Genomic DNA, 20,621 nt, shown 5'->3' on the forward strand with positions numbered 1-20,621 from the left:
CGTGGCAGATTATCCCTCGTTAAACTCCAATCTAAATTTGGACGACTCTAATGTGTCGTAAAACCATTTCTCTTTTTCATACCATTTAACTAAAACTTTATACGTGTATATATATTATTACACATGTTCTTTCTCTTTTCAAAGAGATAAAGGATAGAGAGTATGTTAAAAGTACATCTTTACGTCTAAAAAAGAGAGAAAAAAAAAAAAGAAAAATACAAGGAAAAAAAGAAGAAAAAGAAGAAGAAGATAGGAAAGAAATCTCTTCGACGTTTTCGATTAATTATATCCTTTAATTACCTGAACCTTGCTCTGAACCTCGTGCCCAGTTCTCCACGTTGCGATACCAGCTGGTCGGGGACCTCGTTTATCAAGCAATAACTCGCTAGGACATTTCTCGAAGATCAATACACGTTCAGCGACCGATCCTCTAGTGAGAAATGGTCTAACCGGATTATTTCCAGTACCCGTAGCTGCGGCAGCTCTTATGTGTTGTTTCTGTTGCGTTGTCAGTTCAGGATGTGGCACTTGTTCCAATCGTGGCCTTGGTGAATTTATTCTAGGACCCCATCTAGATGTTATAGGATCTCTGTCATCCTTAACGTTCCCTTCTTTATTATTATCCTTACGTAATTCTGGTTCGAACTTTGACCTAGCGCTTGATACCAATTGTTCCGTAGCATTGTACGTTGTACCCATGTTAACAACCGATTTCTGTTCCTCGAGTCTTTGCTGACCCGGTGAGTTTTGTTGAGCAGCTCTATACCTTACTTTGGCATAATCGACGACAGACATATTTGAGAGCTCGTCCTTGCTCAAAGACTTGGTCATTCCTTCCGTATTGTTGCCGGTATTAACTGACGATGTCACATTGTTAACCAATGCGACTGACGTCGGTACCAAGGTCACTCCTTCGTGATTATGTCCAATAATAATTGGCTTGACAGGTTCAACTTTAGGCTTCTCCTTTTTAATCGCTGGCTTTTGACGTGCGGCTAATTGAAATATAGAAGAGCTTGTTCTCTCGGACGGTTCCTCGGTTATAACAGAACCCGTTTTCAATGCGTTTATCAATCTTTCCTCTTCTCGTGCCACCTCGTCGAGGAAAGCATCGTCGCTGACTAAACGATTCGAACGACCACGAACCAAACTTTTGCTGGAATCTTTAACAATAGACATGATTTTACCATCCTGAGGGCTAGTCGGCGTTGTCCTACCCGAGGTAGGACTGTTGTCGTTCGATCGTTTACCATCGCTCAATTTATTTTTCAACGGCCACGTAGTCAAGCCCGGATTCGAGCTAGCACCGTCAGAGTTTAAGCTAGAGTTCATAGAAGATGATATTACTACCGTACTCGCCGGTCTCTTTTGTTGTACGATCTTAGAAGGCGTCAGATCTGCCGGGAATGTCGTTTCGATTGTCTCGAGAAAGACTTCCTGATGATGAGCACTCGGTACCTTAGTCGAAACTTGAGGTTTAACTATTTGCGATGGTTTATTAGGGAAAGACAAGGTCGGCGAATGAAGGGACGAATTGCTCGGTTTATTGCTCTGTTTTGTTACGTTACTTGAGCCAATAGAACCATTGCCCTTAAGCGGCGACGTTTGTTGATGTTGTTGCTGCGTCGAATTTCTTTCGAATTTTTGCAAGGCAAATTGAATGGAAGAAGGTAAAGTCTTCGAGGGTGATCTTTGGCTAGAAGCGGCTATTCTCGCTTTGTCCTCGACCACGAAATTGTTTACTAGCTTTTCTAAATTACCATTGTCCAAGTTCGGGGTCTGAGCGAGAATATCCACCGCCGAGTTAGGGCTAGTTGCGTTTAACGTGTCGATGGTTTTACCACTAGAACTAGCGGGCGAAGTAGTTGGTGTAAGGGCACTGCCAAACTTGTCGGCGGCTGTCGCATTACTGTGACAATTTAAAATTTCCGTTGGTTCCAAACCACGGCTTTTCCATGTCTGATATATCGCTTCGGCGTGATCACTTATTTGTTTAGCAATAGCTGCTATGTCTTCGTCACCGGACGACGAAGTCTCCGTAGGAAATTTTCTACGGAGATCGTGTTTCGCCGTTGCGGCCATTTTCAAGAATTCCTCTTCAACCTGATAACCGAGGTAATGCTGTTCCTGTACAAGTTCTTCCTGTTCCTGTTTTTGTTGTTGTTGTTGTTGTTGGTGTCGCTGTTGCTCGCGAAGTTGAGGGTGATGATTCAATAAAAAACTTGTCGTTCTAGTACTCAACTCCGATGAATGATCTAGGACAAGCTCGACCAAGTTAGGACTCTCCTTTATCGGTACTACGTTCACGGGAATCGCGTAACCAAAATGGACGGCACGACAGTCAATCTCGTCGAGGCCTATACGCGATTCATTGATCAAACAGGCGTTTAAGTCAGGACAATGTACGGCCCTACTTGGACGAGGATCGACCGTGGCCGGAACGAAAAGATCACGTCGGGTTGCAAAAACCCGGCGTTCTATCGTCTCGATCGGTATCGGCAAGTGCCGGCTACCCGGCCGATGGTGATGATGATGATGATGATGATGATGATGATTTCTTGCCGTAGCCGTTTCCGTTGCTATCGGAGAAGCCGTTGCCGATCCTGGCATATCTCAGGCCGACTGACCTGAGAATCTCCTTCTCCACGGCCACGAGCTACGTCGAGCCTCGGTCCATGTGATCCTGTAACAACCTCCTACGTGTAGCCGCCTCATCGCGTCGTTCTAACTTCGACGCGTTTCCCTCCGTTTTCTTTTTTTGGCTTTTTATTTATTTATTTATTTATTTATTTATTTATTTTTTTTTTTTTTTTTTTTACTATCTCTTATATACTTAGCTAGAGCTAAGATCCCTTAGAGGATAAATTCGAACTTAAGCCACCGATGATTTTTCCTCGTATTAAAATTTAATGATTTTTTACTTGGTTATTTTTTTGTTTTACTTTTGTCCTTTTTCTCTTTCTCTCTCTCTTAATAATAACACACGGACTGGTTACATTTCTCTTCTTCGAGTAAAACACTGAGGATAAATAAGAACTATTCTTATCCAACGATGTTTTCAGTATGAAATCCCTCCGCGGCCGATTTGATGATCTGAAAGAAAACGAAGCTTCGATTAGTTCGAAAGATTTTTCAATCGAATTATATTTCATCGATTTTCGGATATCGCGATGCGATTGATCGATCATTCCTACGTAAATAAATTCGATAAAAATTACTTTTAATACTTCGTAGAAAATGTTAACGTACGAACAAATTGTTTTTTACAAACGTGAAAGATATGCAAACGATTTAAAGAGACTATCTGAGTAATAAGTATCTATAAATAAGTAAACGAAAAAATTTCACGATGAATCATTTCTTTAGTTTTACGTAATATCTTTATTTTTCTAAAAGAATTTAGAAAAAGTCGAATAGTCGTATGTATTTCATTTTGAATAGGTCTGAAACCATTTGCCGTTCGATTCCAATTTAATTAATACATTTAAATATATATGTATGTACATATATGCATATAATTTCACCCTGAACCTCCACCCTCTACCACCTATGTATAAACTCCTATTTATTTATTAAGTATTATTCATTAATTAATGATAAATATTTTGTAAAATAATGATATATATGAATATTTTAATCAGTATTTGTAAGAAAATATTGATACGTAATATAAATGGTCAATATAAATAATTAAGTGACAAAGTTTTATCTGGATTTATTATAAATACTGACCATCTATTTTAAGATATATTAATGAATTATCATATTTACAATTATTTTAATTAAAATACTGACAACTTTTGTATTAATCGGTATAATACTGATAACTTGTATTACCTATAAATATTTTATTATGATAAATACTGGATTATTCATTTGAAATACTCAAGATTAAAAATTTTTAAAAATATCGACCCAATAAATTATATCTCTACGTTCATAAACGTAAAACAATTAAATTATAAGAATATGTAATGTTTCGATCTCTTGTTTTCATAATTTTTTATTTGTTATATATATATATATATATATATATATATATATATATATATATTTATTTATTTAACCTTCTCTTTGAGAAAGTGTATATAAATAAAAATTTGTATTCCTATGCAGTTGCTTAGCAATTTCTTTGTTCCTTTTCTTTCTTTGCGTTCGACACGTGCACGCTTGGAGCTTCTTTATTACACGGAAAACGCACACGTGTTCTTTGCCGACAACTTCTCAAAAAATTTCTCTCGCGTATTCAACAAAACGACAACGACGACGACGACGACGACGACGATGACGACGATAACGCAACAGGAATATTAATACGTAACGTCATTACTATATATCTACGTAACACACTATCTTAATGAAATTGCATCGACTTAATCAACTATTATATAAAAGTATAAAACAATATGGGATATGAACTTTATAACTAACATATAAACGAAGGTCATAGTTGATATATGTGTGTATATACTAGCATGTGCCGAAGTATAAATACTTTCATATATTCGATCAATATTTTTATTAATTAATTATAAAGTATATTAATGAAAAAAGAATAAAATTTAATTAGAGGAAAAGAAGAAGAAAAAAAAAGTCATAGCAGGTATATAAAATAAATTATCACTATATATGAATATTTTGGTCAGTATAAATAATTAAGCGTCAAGGTCGCATCAGGGGGTTGCATCACATATATTACGTATCTACTGATATTTTATTATAAGTATTGATCACATTTATTTAAAATACTGATCAAATGTTTAAAAATACTGATGCGAATAAATAGAAGCCAAATATAAACTCGATTATTCGACATGACCGCAAAGAGAATCTCTTATAAATATATATATATATATATATATATATATATATATATATATAATTTTACGTATGTATATGGCGGGAGAGATATACAGATATATTTATGTATGTGCATACATATAAGCAGTATATTCATGCGAAAATTTAAAGAGTTGGACCATTGGGTTGGTACCAAACATAAAGTTGGCAGATTTTAACGAAAATTTGATCCCGTCATATTAATAACAATCGATAAAAACGCAATCTCTTATTATGACCCTGAAATTATTTTTCTGCGAAACGTTATTATCGTTCACAAAACTTATTGCATAATTAACTCGTTTCAAAGATTAATACTTACTATCATGTTTATTAATAAAGGATATTCAGACTGATTAGAATTATTAACGATAAGAAGATTTAAGGAAAAATTTTTTAACTAGACGACGTTCATGATTCGTTTGATAAATCCGCATAAGCATAACAGCTGATAACTAATTCGTAACGCGACCTAAATGTCGTCGAACCATGTCGCACCACTCAATTTTATATATGTATTTATGTATATATATATGTGTGTATCTGTGTGTGTGTATTAATATTATATTATATAGATATATATCTACATGTAATATATAAGTATATATATCTCGTGTCGCGTAACTCGGTCACGTTTGTGGTTTGCATCGTTAGAATACGAGACGGCCCTCTAAAAATAGCGTTGAGCGAATATCGATATACTGTAAATGGTGCCGATCGAGCCGAACGAACCGATTACCAGCTTTGGTCGAGCAAGCGTTCACGGAAACGTTTATTATACTTTTCGTTTTCGGCATGATTCTCGAGGACGAGATTAGCATACATGTGAAAATCGTCCCTGCTATTTCCAACGAAGAGACTTCGAAAGCTTGAATACGTTAATGAATATCGTAAACAACTACCGTAAATTGATCGGATTGATAGGTTTTTTTCTTTTTAACAAATTCCAACAAATGACGAAAATCGTAAAAAAAAAATTGTAAATATAAAAGAAGAAGAAGAAGAAAAACAGAAAAGCAAAATCAGCTTCTGAAAATAATCCTCAATGAACAAACAAATATAAAAACAAATAGTTATATTACTACGTTATCATTCATTAAAAAATATAAAAGTAAATAAATAAATAAATAAATAAATAAATAAATAAATAAAAATCAGTAACTTTGAAAATAACCCCTTCAAAAAACCTTAACGATCAACAGTAAATATTACCACTTATATATATATATATATATATATATATATATAAAAAAGAAAAAAAAATTAAATAAATAAATAAAAAGAAAGAAAGGGAAAAAAATTAAATTTTTCAGAACAATCTCTGAAGAGCGAATCTATTTTCAAAGTTATCTATGAATGCATATAAGAGACTAAAGAAAAAAAGAGGAAATAGCGAATCGATGATAATGAGACAGACATAGGATACATATAATACATACACATACACATGCACACGTTCATATGTCTACTTTTATGTATGTCTAATTTGTGTGCATCGTAAAATTGACGAACGAAAATAAAAAAAAAAAAAGAAAAAAAAAGAAAATAAAAAGAAAAAAAAAAATAAAGAAAAAAAAATAATAAGAAGATAAAGTAGAAAAAGATGGCTGAGTTTATGGACAGTTTGGTTGGCATGGTCATTAACTATGCGGCATCAATCTTCGATAGTAGGAAGAAGTGGCAAGTTAATATCAGTCATCATGTATTACTACTCTCGAATTATTTCTCTATCACTATTACTCGTGACTCCCGAGATTTCTATCGATCTTCTTTAGGATGATTAAAGAACAAAAAAAAAAAAAAAAAAAAAGAGGAAAAGAAAAGAAACGAAACAGGCAAAAAGTAAAAATCGCAAAAATCCCCGAAAAGAAAAAAGATAAAAAAAAAAGAACTGCACGAGAAAATGCACAAATGCACTGGGCATGTGAATCACGAACGAGTTATATAGGTTTGTGTACAAATAAGTAATCAAAGAGAAGTGTAATGAGCGTACTGCGAGCCAGAGAACTCAACGAGGCTCTCTTCTTTTTTCTTCTTTGAGTTATGTACGTAAGTATATATATATATATATATATATATATATATATATATATATATGTATATATATGTATATATGTATGTATGTATGTAGCTTCTCCGAACGCATAACATACATACATATAATGCGTGTACTCATAACACACAGTGATAAGTACTTGAGTAGAGTTTATTTCGGTTCGTCCTGTAATATTAGATGCGATGCAAAGATTCGACCGGCAGGATTCTCGTGCTCACTGCAGCTGCAATGCACTTGTTTTCACGCGATCCACCTTTATACATATTTAAATATGTGCATATGTCAGTACAGACATACGTAGGCGCGCACGCACACGCATACACACACACACACATATATGATAATAAAGTATCCCACCGTATTTAGAAAATTAATTTTCTTATACATATCGATATATTTAAATGTGAAACAATTAAACACGTAAATTCCTCATGGCCATAACGCAAAATTTATTTACGAGAAGAGAATTTTCAAAAAAAAAAAAAAAAAAAAAAAAAAAAAAAAAAAAAAAAAAAAAAATGGAAAAAAATAAATAAATAAAAAAAATAAAAAATAAGACAAATTGACGGATAGTTGTTTATTTTCTTTCTCGGATATTGAAAATATCCCAATCCTATCTTTTGAGTAGGTACAGACGTTACTCTAATAAATCCTCCTGGACATGATTTTCGTACGAGTTACGCCGCTTTCGATATTGGAACGTTTATATCGCGTCCACCACCAACGCCAAAATTACCACCAAGTCACGCCGCAGTGTATTTCTGGACGCGAACCTTTCGTTGTACCAGTTACTCGCATAGCATCGAACTTAACGAGAGAAATACGTGGGCATTTGCGAATCGTTTACGATCTTTCGTTGGATCGATCCTTGAATCGAAGATCTGATGGATGAATGATCGGTCGATCGATCGATCGATCGATAGACAATGAATAAATCAATAAAGATCATTGCCGAAGGACATTCCCCTTTTCTTTCTTATCTTTCATTTTGTTTTTTTTCCAGTTAAAAAAAAAAAAAGAAGAAAAGAAAAAAAAAACAGAAAAAAGACAACAGCAAAAAATAACAATAATTTGTTCTTCCTTTCTATTAAATGCGGCTTATGTTACACTTACATTTTTGCAAGAATTAAAAACGATAATAATAAAAATAATAATAATAATAATAATAATAATAATAATAATAATAATAATAATAATAATAATAATAATAATAATAATAATATTAGAAAAATCAAATAACAGTAAAAAAAAAATATATATATATAATTGAGAAACGTATCGAGCTTTACTACACTAGAAAGTAGACGGCCTTACAATTAATCTACGTTTAACACGCAACTAGAAAATAATAGTGTTAAAGAGATTCTTAATTCTCTCTCTCTCTCTCTCTCTCTCTCTCTCTCTCTCTCTCTCTCTCTCTCTCTACCTCTATCTATCTCTCTCATCGAAGATTGAATGTTGATAAATATATAGATCGACCTCATCATCTTACTGACTCTATTTAGATAATAAAATAATTAATAATTAAGATCTCGTTAACGGTAGACCGTCAAACACGCTCTAATACTTTTGCGGACGATTTGGAGCGCGTTAAAAAAGAAAGAATAAAAGGAAAAAAAAGAAAAAAAAAAAGATGAAAAGAAAAAAAGACGAGAGAAATAAAGAGGAACGTATGTTAAGTAAGTAAAGCACTCACTTTCTTTCTTCTTTTCTTTTTCTTTTTTTTTTCTTTTTTTTTTTTTCAAATTTCCCACGTCGAATTGATTGATAACAACTTTTTCGATTGTTTCAAACGAGTAACAGAAAAGAACTTTAGTGTGAGTTCTAATTTGAAATCTCTTCCTCTTCCTCTTCCTCTCTCTCTCTTTTGTCTCTCTCTCTCTCTCTCTCTCTCTCTCTCTTTCTCTCTCTCTTATAGTTCTTTCTTTAACTCTCGACAAGTCCTCGACGTCGCGGCATCGAATTCCTATCCGCAGAGGGTCGTCGAACTAAAGAGGGTGAGAGAACGATATCTCGATGATTTCAAACAAAAATTCATTTAATCAAGACAGAGACAGAAAGAGAGAAAGAAAGAGAGAAAGAGAGAGGGAGAGAGAGAGAGTAAGAAAGTACATACAGTAATAACGAAGTATTTATGTGTTGATGTCACGCACGTATAAACGATTTTCACGAGTTAAAGAACACGAGACACTCTTCACGATAGCAGAACGTCGACTGAGGCCTCCGACGTGATCGTAAAAGAGTATGTACTTTAAAAGCGCCCCACCTTCCTCTTTTACTCTCCACTATCTCGTATCTCTCTCTCTTTCTCTCTCTCTCTTTCTCTCTCTCTCTCTCTCTCTCTCTCTTTCTCTCTCTCTCTCTCTCTCTCTCTCTCTTTCTCTCTCTCTATCTGTCGCTCTTTCTAGTACGCGTGCGAACACGCGAGAAAGAGAAGTACTTGTACTCGATGATGGTGATGATGGTGATGGTGATGATGATGATGATGATGATGATGATGATGATAATGATAACAACGACGATGGTGAGCAATAGGAACTCTCGAAAACCATTACCTACTTACGTCGACTCGACACTATAGACGCGTTTCTTTTTTCTTTTATTGAATTGCGCCGATCTCTTATTAAACATCTCGTACATAATAATCAATAAATTTAATCGCTTAGAATCATTTCAACCAATATTTAGAAATTTTTCGAGAGAGACACTCGGTGAAGGAATAAGATGATAAAGAGGAAAACAGGAGGAAGGGAATTGATATTGATTTATTGTTTATCGTTTTCTTTACCAATGTTTTCCAATTATCTCAATTAGATAAAAGAAGAAGAAAAAGAAGAAGAAGAAGAAGAAGAGGACGATAATGATAATTAGGAATAATGATTAGAAAAGAGAGATAGAAAGAGAGAGATCTTCTATTTCTTTTACATTCGTTATGTTACATTAAAAACGTACGTACATATACGTACATATTTCATTCTAAATCATTGCGAAACCAATTATACAAATTCCACAACACTGTTATTAACTTCATTCCTAGGATTATTGTTCGTTTGTCATGTGATGGAATGAAAAAAAGACAGAGAGAGAGAGAGAGAGAGCGGAAAAAAACAGGAAAAAAAACAAACCGCGATGAAAAAGAAGAATTGATCAGGAAATAAAAAAAAAATAAAAAGAAAAAAAAAGAAAGAAGATAGAGAAGGAAAGAATTAAGAAATCGTCCTGATGATAAGGTTCGTTCGCTGTTAAACTAACGAAAAGGAAACAGGGGGTCTTGGCTATCTTCTTCTAACATGATATTTGTTATTGTCATGGTTTAAGGATTAATTGGTACCGATGAAAAGTTATATTACTTGATAGCCCTTCCTTTGAGAATGACGAAGGAGAAACAGAGAAAGAAAGAGAGAAAGAGAATGTTTAAAAGCGATTGTTCAATTGTCTCTCGGTCATTTTCATCATCCATATACGTAGGAGATGGTTACAATTCAGGGATATAGGATCGACGAGATAAAAAGAAGAAAAAGAAGTAGAAGATGAAGAAAAAGGAAGAAAAGTAAGAAGTATAAAAAGAATAAGATTAGAAATAAGAAGAAACATGGAAGAAAGAGTAAACGTTTAAGAAGAGTTGAGGTCGAAAGGCGAATAAATATCGCGTGTTTCCTGTCTATCTTAAAACATCGTGGCTACCCCCCTTTTGTCATTCCGAAAGGAAAGACAATAAGAAGAAAAAGAAAAAAAAAAAGATGAGAGTACTATGAGAGAAAGAGAAAGATCAATTTAATTATTCCACGAAGGTGAGAGTAAGCTTTGAATTTTCCGACAGTGTATGCGAGTAGAGGAACGGAAGAAGATGCCGGGCCAAATATATTTTTGGATGGCTCTCTCTCTCTCTCTCTCTCTCTCTCTCTCTCTCTCTCTCTCTCTCTCTCTCTTTACTACTCTTTTTGTTTCCCCTATACCCCCCGCCCTACCACTCTCACTCTGTCTCTCTTCCTCCCCTTTTATCCCTATGGCATAGCCACGAGGCAAACGTTCATGTCTCCTCTCTTGTACGTGCCGACAAACAGCGAGATTCAAGAAGGGCTTAAAAAGTCCCTTTAATTTCTTTCTCTCACCCTCTCCCTCTTCCCATAATCCTACCACTTCTCTTTTCCACTCTTATTATCCATTATTATTTCGTTTGTTAATCTTCTCGCTTATATAACATTTTTGGAAAACGAACTCGTTTGTTGTATACGTTTTTTTTTTACTAAATTAATACACACGTAAATATCTTCATTCATTAATTTCTCCATTCATCATCGTGTTAACATTTAATCGTTTTATTGATTATTTTGTATCGTTGTGTCGTTATTCGTTAAATTTTTCGTTTCTTAATATTTTTATGATATCACATATATTCAAAGAGTTTTGACAATTTATTATGCAAATTAATCGAAGTATTCGTTCATATTTATTACTTTTACTATATTGACATTTAATTTTTGTATTAATTCCTTATTTTATTGTATATATATATATATTTTTTGACGTTATTTCTTTGGTTCATCTTACGTTTCTTAATATTTTTTTTTTTTTTTTTTTTTTTTTTTTTTTTTTTTTTTTTTTGTGGAAATGTTATACAAACATAAGAGAAAAATAGGGACAGAGTGTGTAATACTTTTTTATATAAATTAATAGATATATTCATTTATATTTATGTATATCATTTTATCCTATTATAACATTTAGATTAATTTATTAATTTATTTTATTAATTATTACCTAATAATTATCATCAATGATATAATAATTATTAAATGATAATAATTAGATAAGTGATAAATATAAAATGAATTTATTATTAAAAATATTAATATTTGCAATTTTATAAATTGGACAAAGAGAAAGAGAGAAGAGAGAAAAAAGTTTGAGAGAGAGAGAAAGAGACTCAGTATTTTCATTTTGATAATGTCAATAAGATCTTATCGTTTACTCATAATTCAAGAATAATTAGCTTACACATTGTGTAACACAATTGGACGAGCGATAAGAAAGTCGTAATTGTGTAAGAAAGGAAGGGTTATCGAATAATAAAAGAAAAGCAATATATTTGTTGGCACGCGAACGTTTATTCCGCGTTGCGTTTATTCTGCTCGATTTCCAAGGGGAGAGAAGCCACGTATCTACGTATCTAAGTACGTACGTACATACGTGTACATACATACCATCTATGTACCTAAGTACATAGATAGATAGATACATCGTAGGCGTACATACATGCCTGGCACGTCGTAAGAAGCTAATCCAATAAACTCTAAGCCATTTAAATTTGCATTCGCGCCATCTTACCACGATCTTTACACTCCTTATAACAAGATTCTAACCACCCCATCCAAAGAACAATTTTATGAAACTCTCGAACAAAAATTTCTTCCTACGATAATATTAATTAAATATGATCTCGCTAGCGTTCATAATAATAATAATTATCACATGTGAACGAAACGAAGATATCGTTCGAAGAAAGTGCATGGATACGATGCAAATACATTTTTTTTCTGTTATTTCTTTTTTTGTTCTTTTTTTTTCTAAATATCCCATATATAAATTTATGAATATTTATAAACTATTTTTCAATGGTTATATATAGATATATATATATATATATCTTTTCTCTTCTTGAAAAAATCAATAACGGATAATCTCTTCGCATAAAATCCGTCAAACGTTAAATAAAAATAATCCAAAAATAAAGATCTTATTTTTCATGCGTCAGATTAAACTTTTACATTAACGTAACCATTCAGTAATAGATATTTCCGATATGAAATATTCTCCAGACGATTTTCTTTTCGAAGAGAAATAACTACTTTATCTGTTGATAAACAAATAAATAATCTTCGTGAAAGGTCTTTTATCGTAATATTAGAGTCATCGAGAATTGAACTCGAAGTGCGTTAGACTATAAAATTAATTATATATAATATTATAATATTATAACTGTAAAACTATAAGACATCATCGCTTTCTAATAAATAACCTAATATTAGACCGATAATGTTAAAAAGAGTATAGAGAGAAAAAGAAAAAAGGATAGAAAGAAAGAAAGTTTTTGGATAAAAAATGTTATTACGACGAAAGCCAAGTTAAGCCTCCCGTTAATTCCTATCTTTCTCCAAGAGATAAACCACCATTGAACTAATTATATTATATTATTATTGATCATTCGGTTATTATTTTATTTTAAAAGAAATTTGTTGTCTTATTGAGGAAAAAAAACTGAAGAAAAAAAAAAAAAAAAAAAAAAAAAAAGAAAAAAGTACAAACGTTTTCATTCGACTGTGGCGCGCAATTGCAAAATTAAATATGTATATCGAGGACATTGGAGATAAGACTTCGACCATTGTTATCAACCTTTTCGATGTAACACGAAGTGCGCTGGCCGCCTGCGAGCAAGCATGTATGTTTGTGTGGATTTTATAAAAAATAAAACGACTTTCTAAGTATCATACCTAATAATACAATAATTAACTGAGATTCTTGTGAAAAATAAAATTGTTTATTACTGATAGATAAAAACCTTTGTAATAAATTTCTTGTAAAAATTCCGTAGGCGGTATATATATATATATATACACACGTATATCGATAATTTGTATGTAGGTTGAAAGTAAAAAAAAAAAAAAAAAAAAAAAAAAGAAAAAAGTAAGATAATAACAAAAAAAGGAAGTAGAAAAAGGGGGGAGAAAGAAGTGTCTTTCGACCTATGTGTTCTTTTCGTGAGTTTTATCAGTCTTATACTTAGACACTTTCAAGGTGAAATTTATGAAAGGCTACGTGTTCATTTCTATATAATCTCTCAAAGAAAAAGACATAGACAAGAGTAAAGAAAGAAAGAAAGGAAAGAAGGAAGGAAGGAAGGAAGGAAGGAAGAAGGAATAAAAGATAAAGAAAAGATAAAAAAAATTAATAAATAAAAAGAAAAAACAAGAAGAAAGAAAAACAGGAAAAATCGAAATCGCGTAAAACGATCATACCTACTATTATTTACAATTTCACAGATACGCGTATCATTATTTTTGATCGGCCGAGTGAGTGAGTGACTGAGTGAGTGAGTGAGCATATAATAATAATTTATGGTTCGTGCACGACAGAGCGATCGACAGAGTTTAACCTACATATACTCTCTACGTCTAATCATCCGCTAATTACCGCTCAAAGAGACCGAGGGAAAACCAATAGGGGGGACCTACTTCGATTACACGCCTCTTGACTATGCAATTTCTTCAATGACAAAAAAAGAAAAAGGACAAGGAAAGAGAAAGAAAAAAAAAAAGAAGAAAAAAAAAGAAACAAAAAATTAAAATGATAATAATAAATAAATAAATAAGAGGAGAAGGATGATGAAAGATACCCCATGGGCATTCGTTAAGACGACTTAGAAGGATGTGGTTCTCGATTGGGATTATTATTCCCTTTTTTTTTTTCTTTTTTATACGTTAAGTTTTTTTCTTTTCTCTTCTTCCTTTCTTTCTATCAAATCGATATATATATATACATATCTCGAACGATCCTCCCCAACGGCATATTCAACCGGTAATGAATTCCTTTGCGTCGCCTAGTTACTTCCTGCACTTCTGCACTCAGCACGTTCGATACAGCTACGTGTGTATATATATTATTATACATACGTACTCTTCTCTCTCTCTCTCTCTCTCTCTCTCTCTCTCTCTCTCTCTCTCTCTCTCTCTCTCCCTATCTCTCTCTCTCTCTCTCTTTTTCTCTCTCTCCTTCCCTCCCTTTAGTATTCCATATACATATCTAATTGAGAAGAAAACGCGAGAAAGCCTATTCACTAGATATTCCTAATTATATTCATTGAAAGTTTTATACTGGTTGGCGCAAAAAAAAAATGTAGATATATAGAAGATTTTTAAAATCAATTATTCCTTTCTCGAGAATTTTTAGAATTTTTTTTTTTTCCAAATTGTAAAACTATCGAATACAAAAACTTTTGACTCCATTCAGACTATTGAGAATCGCTTGAACGTCATAAAAAAAAAAAGGAATAAATAAAGAAATAAAAAAAGAAAAAAAAATAAATAAAAAAGAATTTAAGAAGAGAAAGCCTTTTCACTGGATTATATTCGTTAAAAGTTTTATACAGAATAAGGCCAAAAGTGTCGGTAGATAATTTTTAAAAATTAATTATTCCTTTTTCCGAGACTTTTTAAGCTGATTTTTTCCTTTTTCAAATTGTAAAACTACAAACATAGGAACTTTTGATTTATCCTTTATAAGAATTGTTTGAGAATCGTAACAAAAAAAAAGAAAATAAAAATAAAATAAAATAACAAAAAAAATAAAATAACAAAAAAAAAAAAAAAAAAAAAAAAAAAAGAATAGTTGAGTTATCAAAGAGATAGTCTTTTTTACTAGGTACTCTTAATTGTATTCATCAAAAAAAGTTTTATACAGGGTGGTCCTAAAAAAGTTACTAGGTGATTTTTAAAAGTCAATTACTCTTTTTCCGAAACTTTTCAAGCTAATTTTCTTCTTTGTTATTTTTTTTTCAAATTGTAAAACCTATAAAAGCTTAGGAAGCTTCGGTTCAATCTGTAAAAGAATCGACAAAGAAAAATAAATAAATAAAAATAATAAATAAAAAATAAAAATACAAAATAATAAATAAAAAATAATAAATAAAAAATAATAAGTAAAAAATAAAAGTTGTCATAAAAAAGAAATGCTTTAATATTACTTTCTAAACGGCTGAACTTAAATATCACAATGAACAAAAATATTGTGAATAACTTGTTCTCTCTCTCTCTCTCTCTCCCTCTCTCTCTCTCTCTCTCTCTCTCTATCTCTCTCTCTCTCTCTCTCTCTCTCTCTCTCTCTCTCTCTCTCTCTCTCTCTCTCTCTCTCTTTATCTTCTTACTATATAGGAACTCGACATCTCAAAGAATATTTCAAGGAAATTTTTTTAAAGTCCATAAACGCGATACATCCTTGTTATATTCCAGGTATCTATTGCTTTGTTTCGTTAAGGTAATAAAAAAGAAAATAAAAAACCAAATTATAGTTTCTCTCTGTCTGTCTCTCTACATGACATTCAACAACTTAACTCCATAAAAAAAGCTAATACAAATTTGAAAATTTCTATTCCTACATATACCCTTCGGCAAGTATTTAATTGGGATATAATATCGAGGTCACATGGGCCATTAATTAATATCATGTGTTGTTAACTTTTATATTTTTAGAAAGCCAAATTACAAGTTTTCTATCACGTTCGATTTATTATTTTCATGTTCGGCTTAACGGACGTTTCAGCTTTTTAACAAATTTTTTATTTTTATCCACGTCTAAATGAGAGAGATTTTTACACGCGGGTGAATTATCGATAAAAACGTCAAGTTATAAGCAAGAAGATGAAAATGTTTTTTTAGCCTTTTTTTTTTTTTTTTTTTTTTACGTACGTATGCGCGCGCATTGTATACGATTGTTCGTATATCTTCATTTATCTATTACAAACAGATGAGAATATCACGAAATTACAGAATCAAGATGGCCTGAAAACGTCGCGTACCAATTACTTATTCTTTTGATATAAACTTAAGGAAAAAGAAAATATTACAAGAGGCGAAGAAAGCCAACAGTCTACGTACATAAGTACATACGTATGTATGTACGTTCAACTCTAATCTCACGTTCACGGTCACGCGAATCTAAAGGAACGATGAAAAGACCTTTTTAGTCCGCCATTGAGACGGTAAAACGGGAAAGAATCTTTTATCATGAATGTAAGGCTTCTTCTTCGACGAAACAAAAACTTGAAAAAATGAAGACGCTGCGGAAAAGAGATTTTTATATATATATATATCTTTTTGATAATTCTTTTTTAAAAGGAACTAAATGTATTTTAAATAGAAACGAAATTCAGCTGGGAAATACATTTACAATGTACCTCGTCTATACGTCTATACTACGATGTTTATTTCACTTTCGTGAGGCCTTTAAAAATCGAATAACTTTTCAATGCAATTCGTACTGTATCTTTAACAAAAAAAAAAAAAAAAAAAAAAAAAAAAAAGAAAAAAAAAATAGAATAAAAAAAAGAATCTAATCTTGAAATTACGATCAATTCGAGATATAATCATCGAAAAAATATATTTACTCGAAAATAACTTCGATGAAGACAATTCACAATCGAACGGTCGATTGAACATCAAGAAATAAATCTATCGATATTCTCACGATAATTTTGTTTTTTTTTCTTTTTTCTTTATTGTTTTTTTTTTCTTTTTTTTTTTAAGCCTCTAGTTATTTATAAAATGACTATCCTTGTACGAGATATATTTTTATTAAAATACACATCTAAACGTTCATCAAGGACATACTATATTCTATAAACGTGGAAGTAATGAAAATTTATTTTTCGCCTGTACGCGGTAAATTATTAAATATAACCATGAACACCGAGAAAAAGAGAGAAAGAGTGAGAGAGAGAGAGAGAGAGAGAGAGAGAGAGAGAGAGAGAGCGAGAGAGAAAGAGAGAGCGAGAGAGAGAAAGAGAGAGAGAGAATGTCTTCCTACGAAATCTAATTGCGAATCTAGGACGGTAAAGAAAGATTAGGACGTTGCAAGAGCCTAAAAGACACGATTAACGGTAAATTTAAAGCGATGCGAAACTTCATGTAAATCTACAACACCTACGCTACTGTTCGAGATATACTTGTGAATGGCAAATGTTACATACATACATTCATATATACATACATATATATATATATATATATATATATATATATCGGTTGCTTCGATTTACATATGGTAAAGCTACTACCGAGCTTGGTATGCGCCATTCTTTTGCGGTAAAACGACACCGTGCATAAATCGACAACGTTTCTCGTTAAATTCCACTATCCACAGATTATTGTACTCTCTAACAGAAAATACCACCAATAGAACGAAATGGATTTTCTGAGCGTCGTATGTGTTACAAGCTTGCAAATAAATCATTACATGAACTTCGTTCAAATATAAAAAAAAAAAAAAAAAAAAAAGAAAAAAGAAAAAAAGAGAAAAAATAAAGGAAGAAAGAGAGAATAATAAGAAGACAAAAAAAAATATTTGAGAAAAATTCATTACCTATACGATATATCGATCTAAAGATTGATTTTTTTTTCTTTTTTTTTTCAAATTCTAAAGTACAATCTAGTAAGCAAGTATTTTCAAGAGATTCGCAAGTAGGTGATGGCCGTAGTAAAAATAAAATAATACACGGTAAAGTATCGTGCAACAATCCTGCAATCACACTTAATGCAAATTAAGCGTAGGTAGATCGATCTGTTCACTTCGTGACTTTTGTATCAGCATACTTACGATTTGTTATTTTTCGATGTCGAACAACGATCGATCATTCGATCGACCGTTCATGATCTTTTTCCCCCCTTCCCTTTCTTTTTTTCTTTCCTTTTTGTTGTTATCAACGAAGCTAAAAGAAACAATTCAACGCTAAAGAATAGAATTAGAAACGAAGGAAAAAGTGTGATGGGGGAATGGGGGGACGGGGGAAGGGAGAAAAAAGAATTCCCCGAAGAGATCGAGACTCGCCTTTTCCGTGCTGACTTTCCATATCGATCGACAACCGATACGAACCATAAACGGATGTAACGGATTCGCAACGACGCGAAAATGCAGCACGTGCATGCAGCTCTCTATCTCTATCTGTTATACGCGTTTAACAATCATAATGTATCGTCATCGATGGCGTGGGTGAACCTGATTGAGAAAATAAGCTAGAAAAATATTTTTAAAAATATAAGAAAAAAGAAACAAGTCAATGTGCGTAGAGAAAAATGTCGAAGAAAAACAACAGCTGATTTTGTAGATCAATAACACCACTCCTATTTGTCCTTTCAAGAAAAGAAAAGAAAAGAAAAAAAAAAAAAGGAAAAGAAAGCAAGAAACGTTACTTTAAAGAGTATGTTTGAAAAGGAGTATAAATGAAGAGTATAATATGCCCACCAATATCTTTGTAATTGAGAAAATAAAATAAAGAAATATATATATATATACATATATATATATATATATATATATATATATATATATATATATACATATATGCATAGAGAAAAATGTCAAAAAATAGCTGATTCTGTAGATCAATAATACATACACATAGACAAAGTATAATATGCCCGGCAATATCGTCTTGATTAAGAAAAAGTAAAATAAAAAAAAAGGAGAAAAAAAGAATGAAAGAAAAAAAATTAATACATACGGTGGAGAACGAATGAAATAGCTGATTGATCAATAAACGATACTTTTGATAAGTGAAAGTATGCCGATCAATATCTTTCTGATTGAAGAAAGTAAAAAAAAAAAGAAAAAAAAAAAAAGAACAAAAAAAAAAGAAAAAGAAATTAATGTGTTCACGAGAGAACGTTAAAAACAACTGATTCTACAGATCAATAATATCTAAACGATACTTTTGGTATATACACGAAGTATAATATAATGAATTCACTAATATATTTTCTTCCTCGAAGTTGCATCACAGCCAATTGTATTGTCACTTTTGCTAATGAAAATTTCTGTTTACGATAGCTATGTCTAGAAAGAAGTATCCTTGTCATATTTCCATATTTATTACAACACATTATTAGGATTCCATTAGAAATATGAAGATCTACGTAGGAGCAATCTTAGAATGTATAATAATATATAACGTCGTATCGATTTCATAGTGTTTATATAATATATCCCAACATCGACCTGAATAATATCTTTTATTTTTCAAGAGAACCTTACCAATCATTTACTTGAAATATTCGATAAAAATAAATAGTTCAAAAGACGTCGGATGAGAATGCCTTTAGATGAATATATCATAATCGTACTCATACGAGTTATTACAATGAATTTGAATCGAGATCGAGAATAATAATAAGAGAACGTAAAGAAGGCTTTGATAACTTCCTGAAAAAAATCAAGAAAATCAAGAAATGATGATATGTATATATATATATATACATATATATATATAGATACTATTATATATCTATGTATGTATAGTGTACACGAGGGGTCTTCTCTCTCATAGCTTTGGGTAGGAGTCCACTCCGTACGTGGAACGACTAGCTGTGACCCTAATAACCTCGTTGGCTGTTCCCGACGATCAATTAATTATCGCCTAATTGGCGTTAAAGCGAGCAAGTATCGTCGCGATAGACCTGCAGGCAGAGCTCTCCAGAACGACATCCAATGACGGCGATGGTGATAGTGATGGTGATGGTGATGGTGATGGTGATGGTGATGGTGATAGTGATAATGATGGTGGTGGTGTGTTCTACCTACGAGTATTTAAAATTTGCCTACGTGCTCAAATCTTTTGGGATGTGAAAAATGTTTCTCCTTTAACTACTATCGTTAACAGAATTCGAAAAAAATAATTAAATTCATACGTTGTTGTGTTTTATGTTGCTTACTTGCTTTCTCTCTCACTCTCTTTCTCCCTCTCTCTCTTAATATTAAAATATTGATATGTTTAGATATATTGATATTCTACTTTTACAAAGAGAAAGAGGAAGAGACATTATCTTTGAGTAGAAAATTGAACGGCACAATTGACTTGAAAAAAAAAAAAAAAGAAAACAGAAAAGAGAAAGAAAAACAGAAAAAGAAAAAAAATGGGAACACAACATCAAAGAGACACGATTATCGGTACGAGGCCTCG

At 32.0% G+C, this 20,621-nt stretch overlaps 1 protein-coding gene across 3 annotated transcripts in view; it reads right to left on the reverse strand.

The window, feature by feature from the left end:
- LOC118444985 (uncharacterized) overlaps window positions 1-20,621 on the reverse strand; it is a 46,580-nt gene that overhangs the window by 14,780 nt on the left and 11,179 nt on the right. For 2 of the 3 annotated variants that reach the window (XM_035873823.2, XM_035873827.2), the window contains exon 2: window positions 301-3,093. In XM_035873823.2, the coding sequence (XP_035729716.1) occupies window positions 301-2,610 (2,310 nt within the window). In that variant the 5' untranslated portion in view covers window positions 2,611-3,093. Of the gene's footprint in view, window positions 1-300; window positions 3,094-8,591; window positions 8,884-9,011; window positions 9,088-20,621 lie in introns of those variants that run through there. The other variant, XM_035873825.2, reaches the window with a different exon arrangement.

Source organism: Vespa mandarinia, chromosome 3 (assembly GCF_050613455.1).
Source record: "Vespa mandarinia isolate Hongniang chromosome 3, ASM5061345v1, whole genome shotgun sequence".
Lineage (NCBI taxonomy): Eukaryota > Metazoa > Arthropoda > Insecta > Hymenoptera > Vespidae > Vespa > Vespa mandarinia.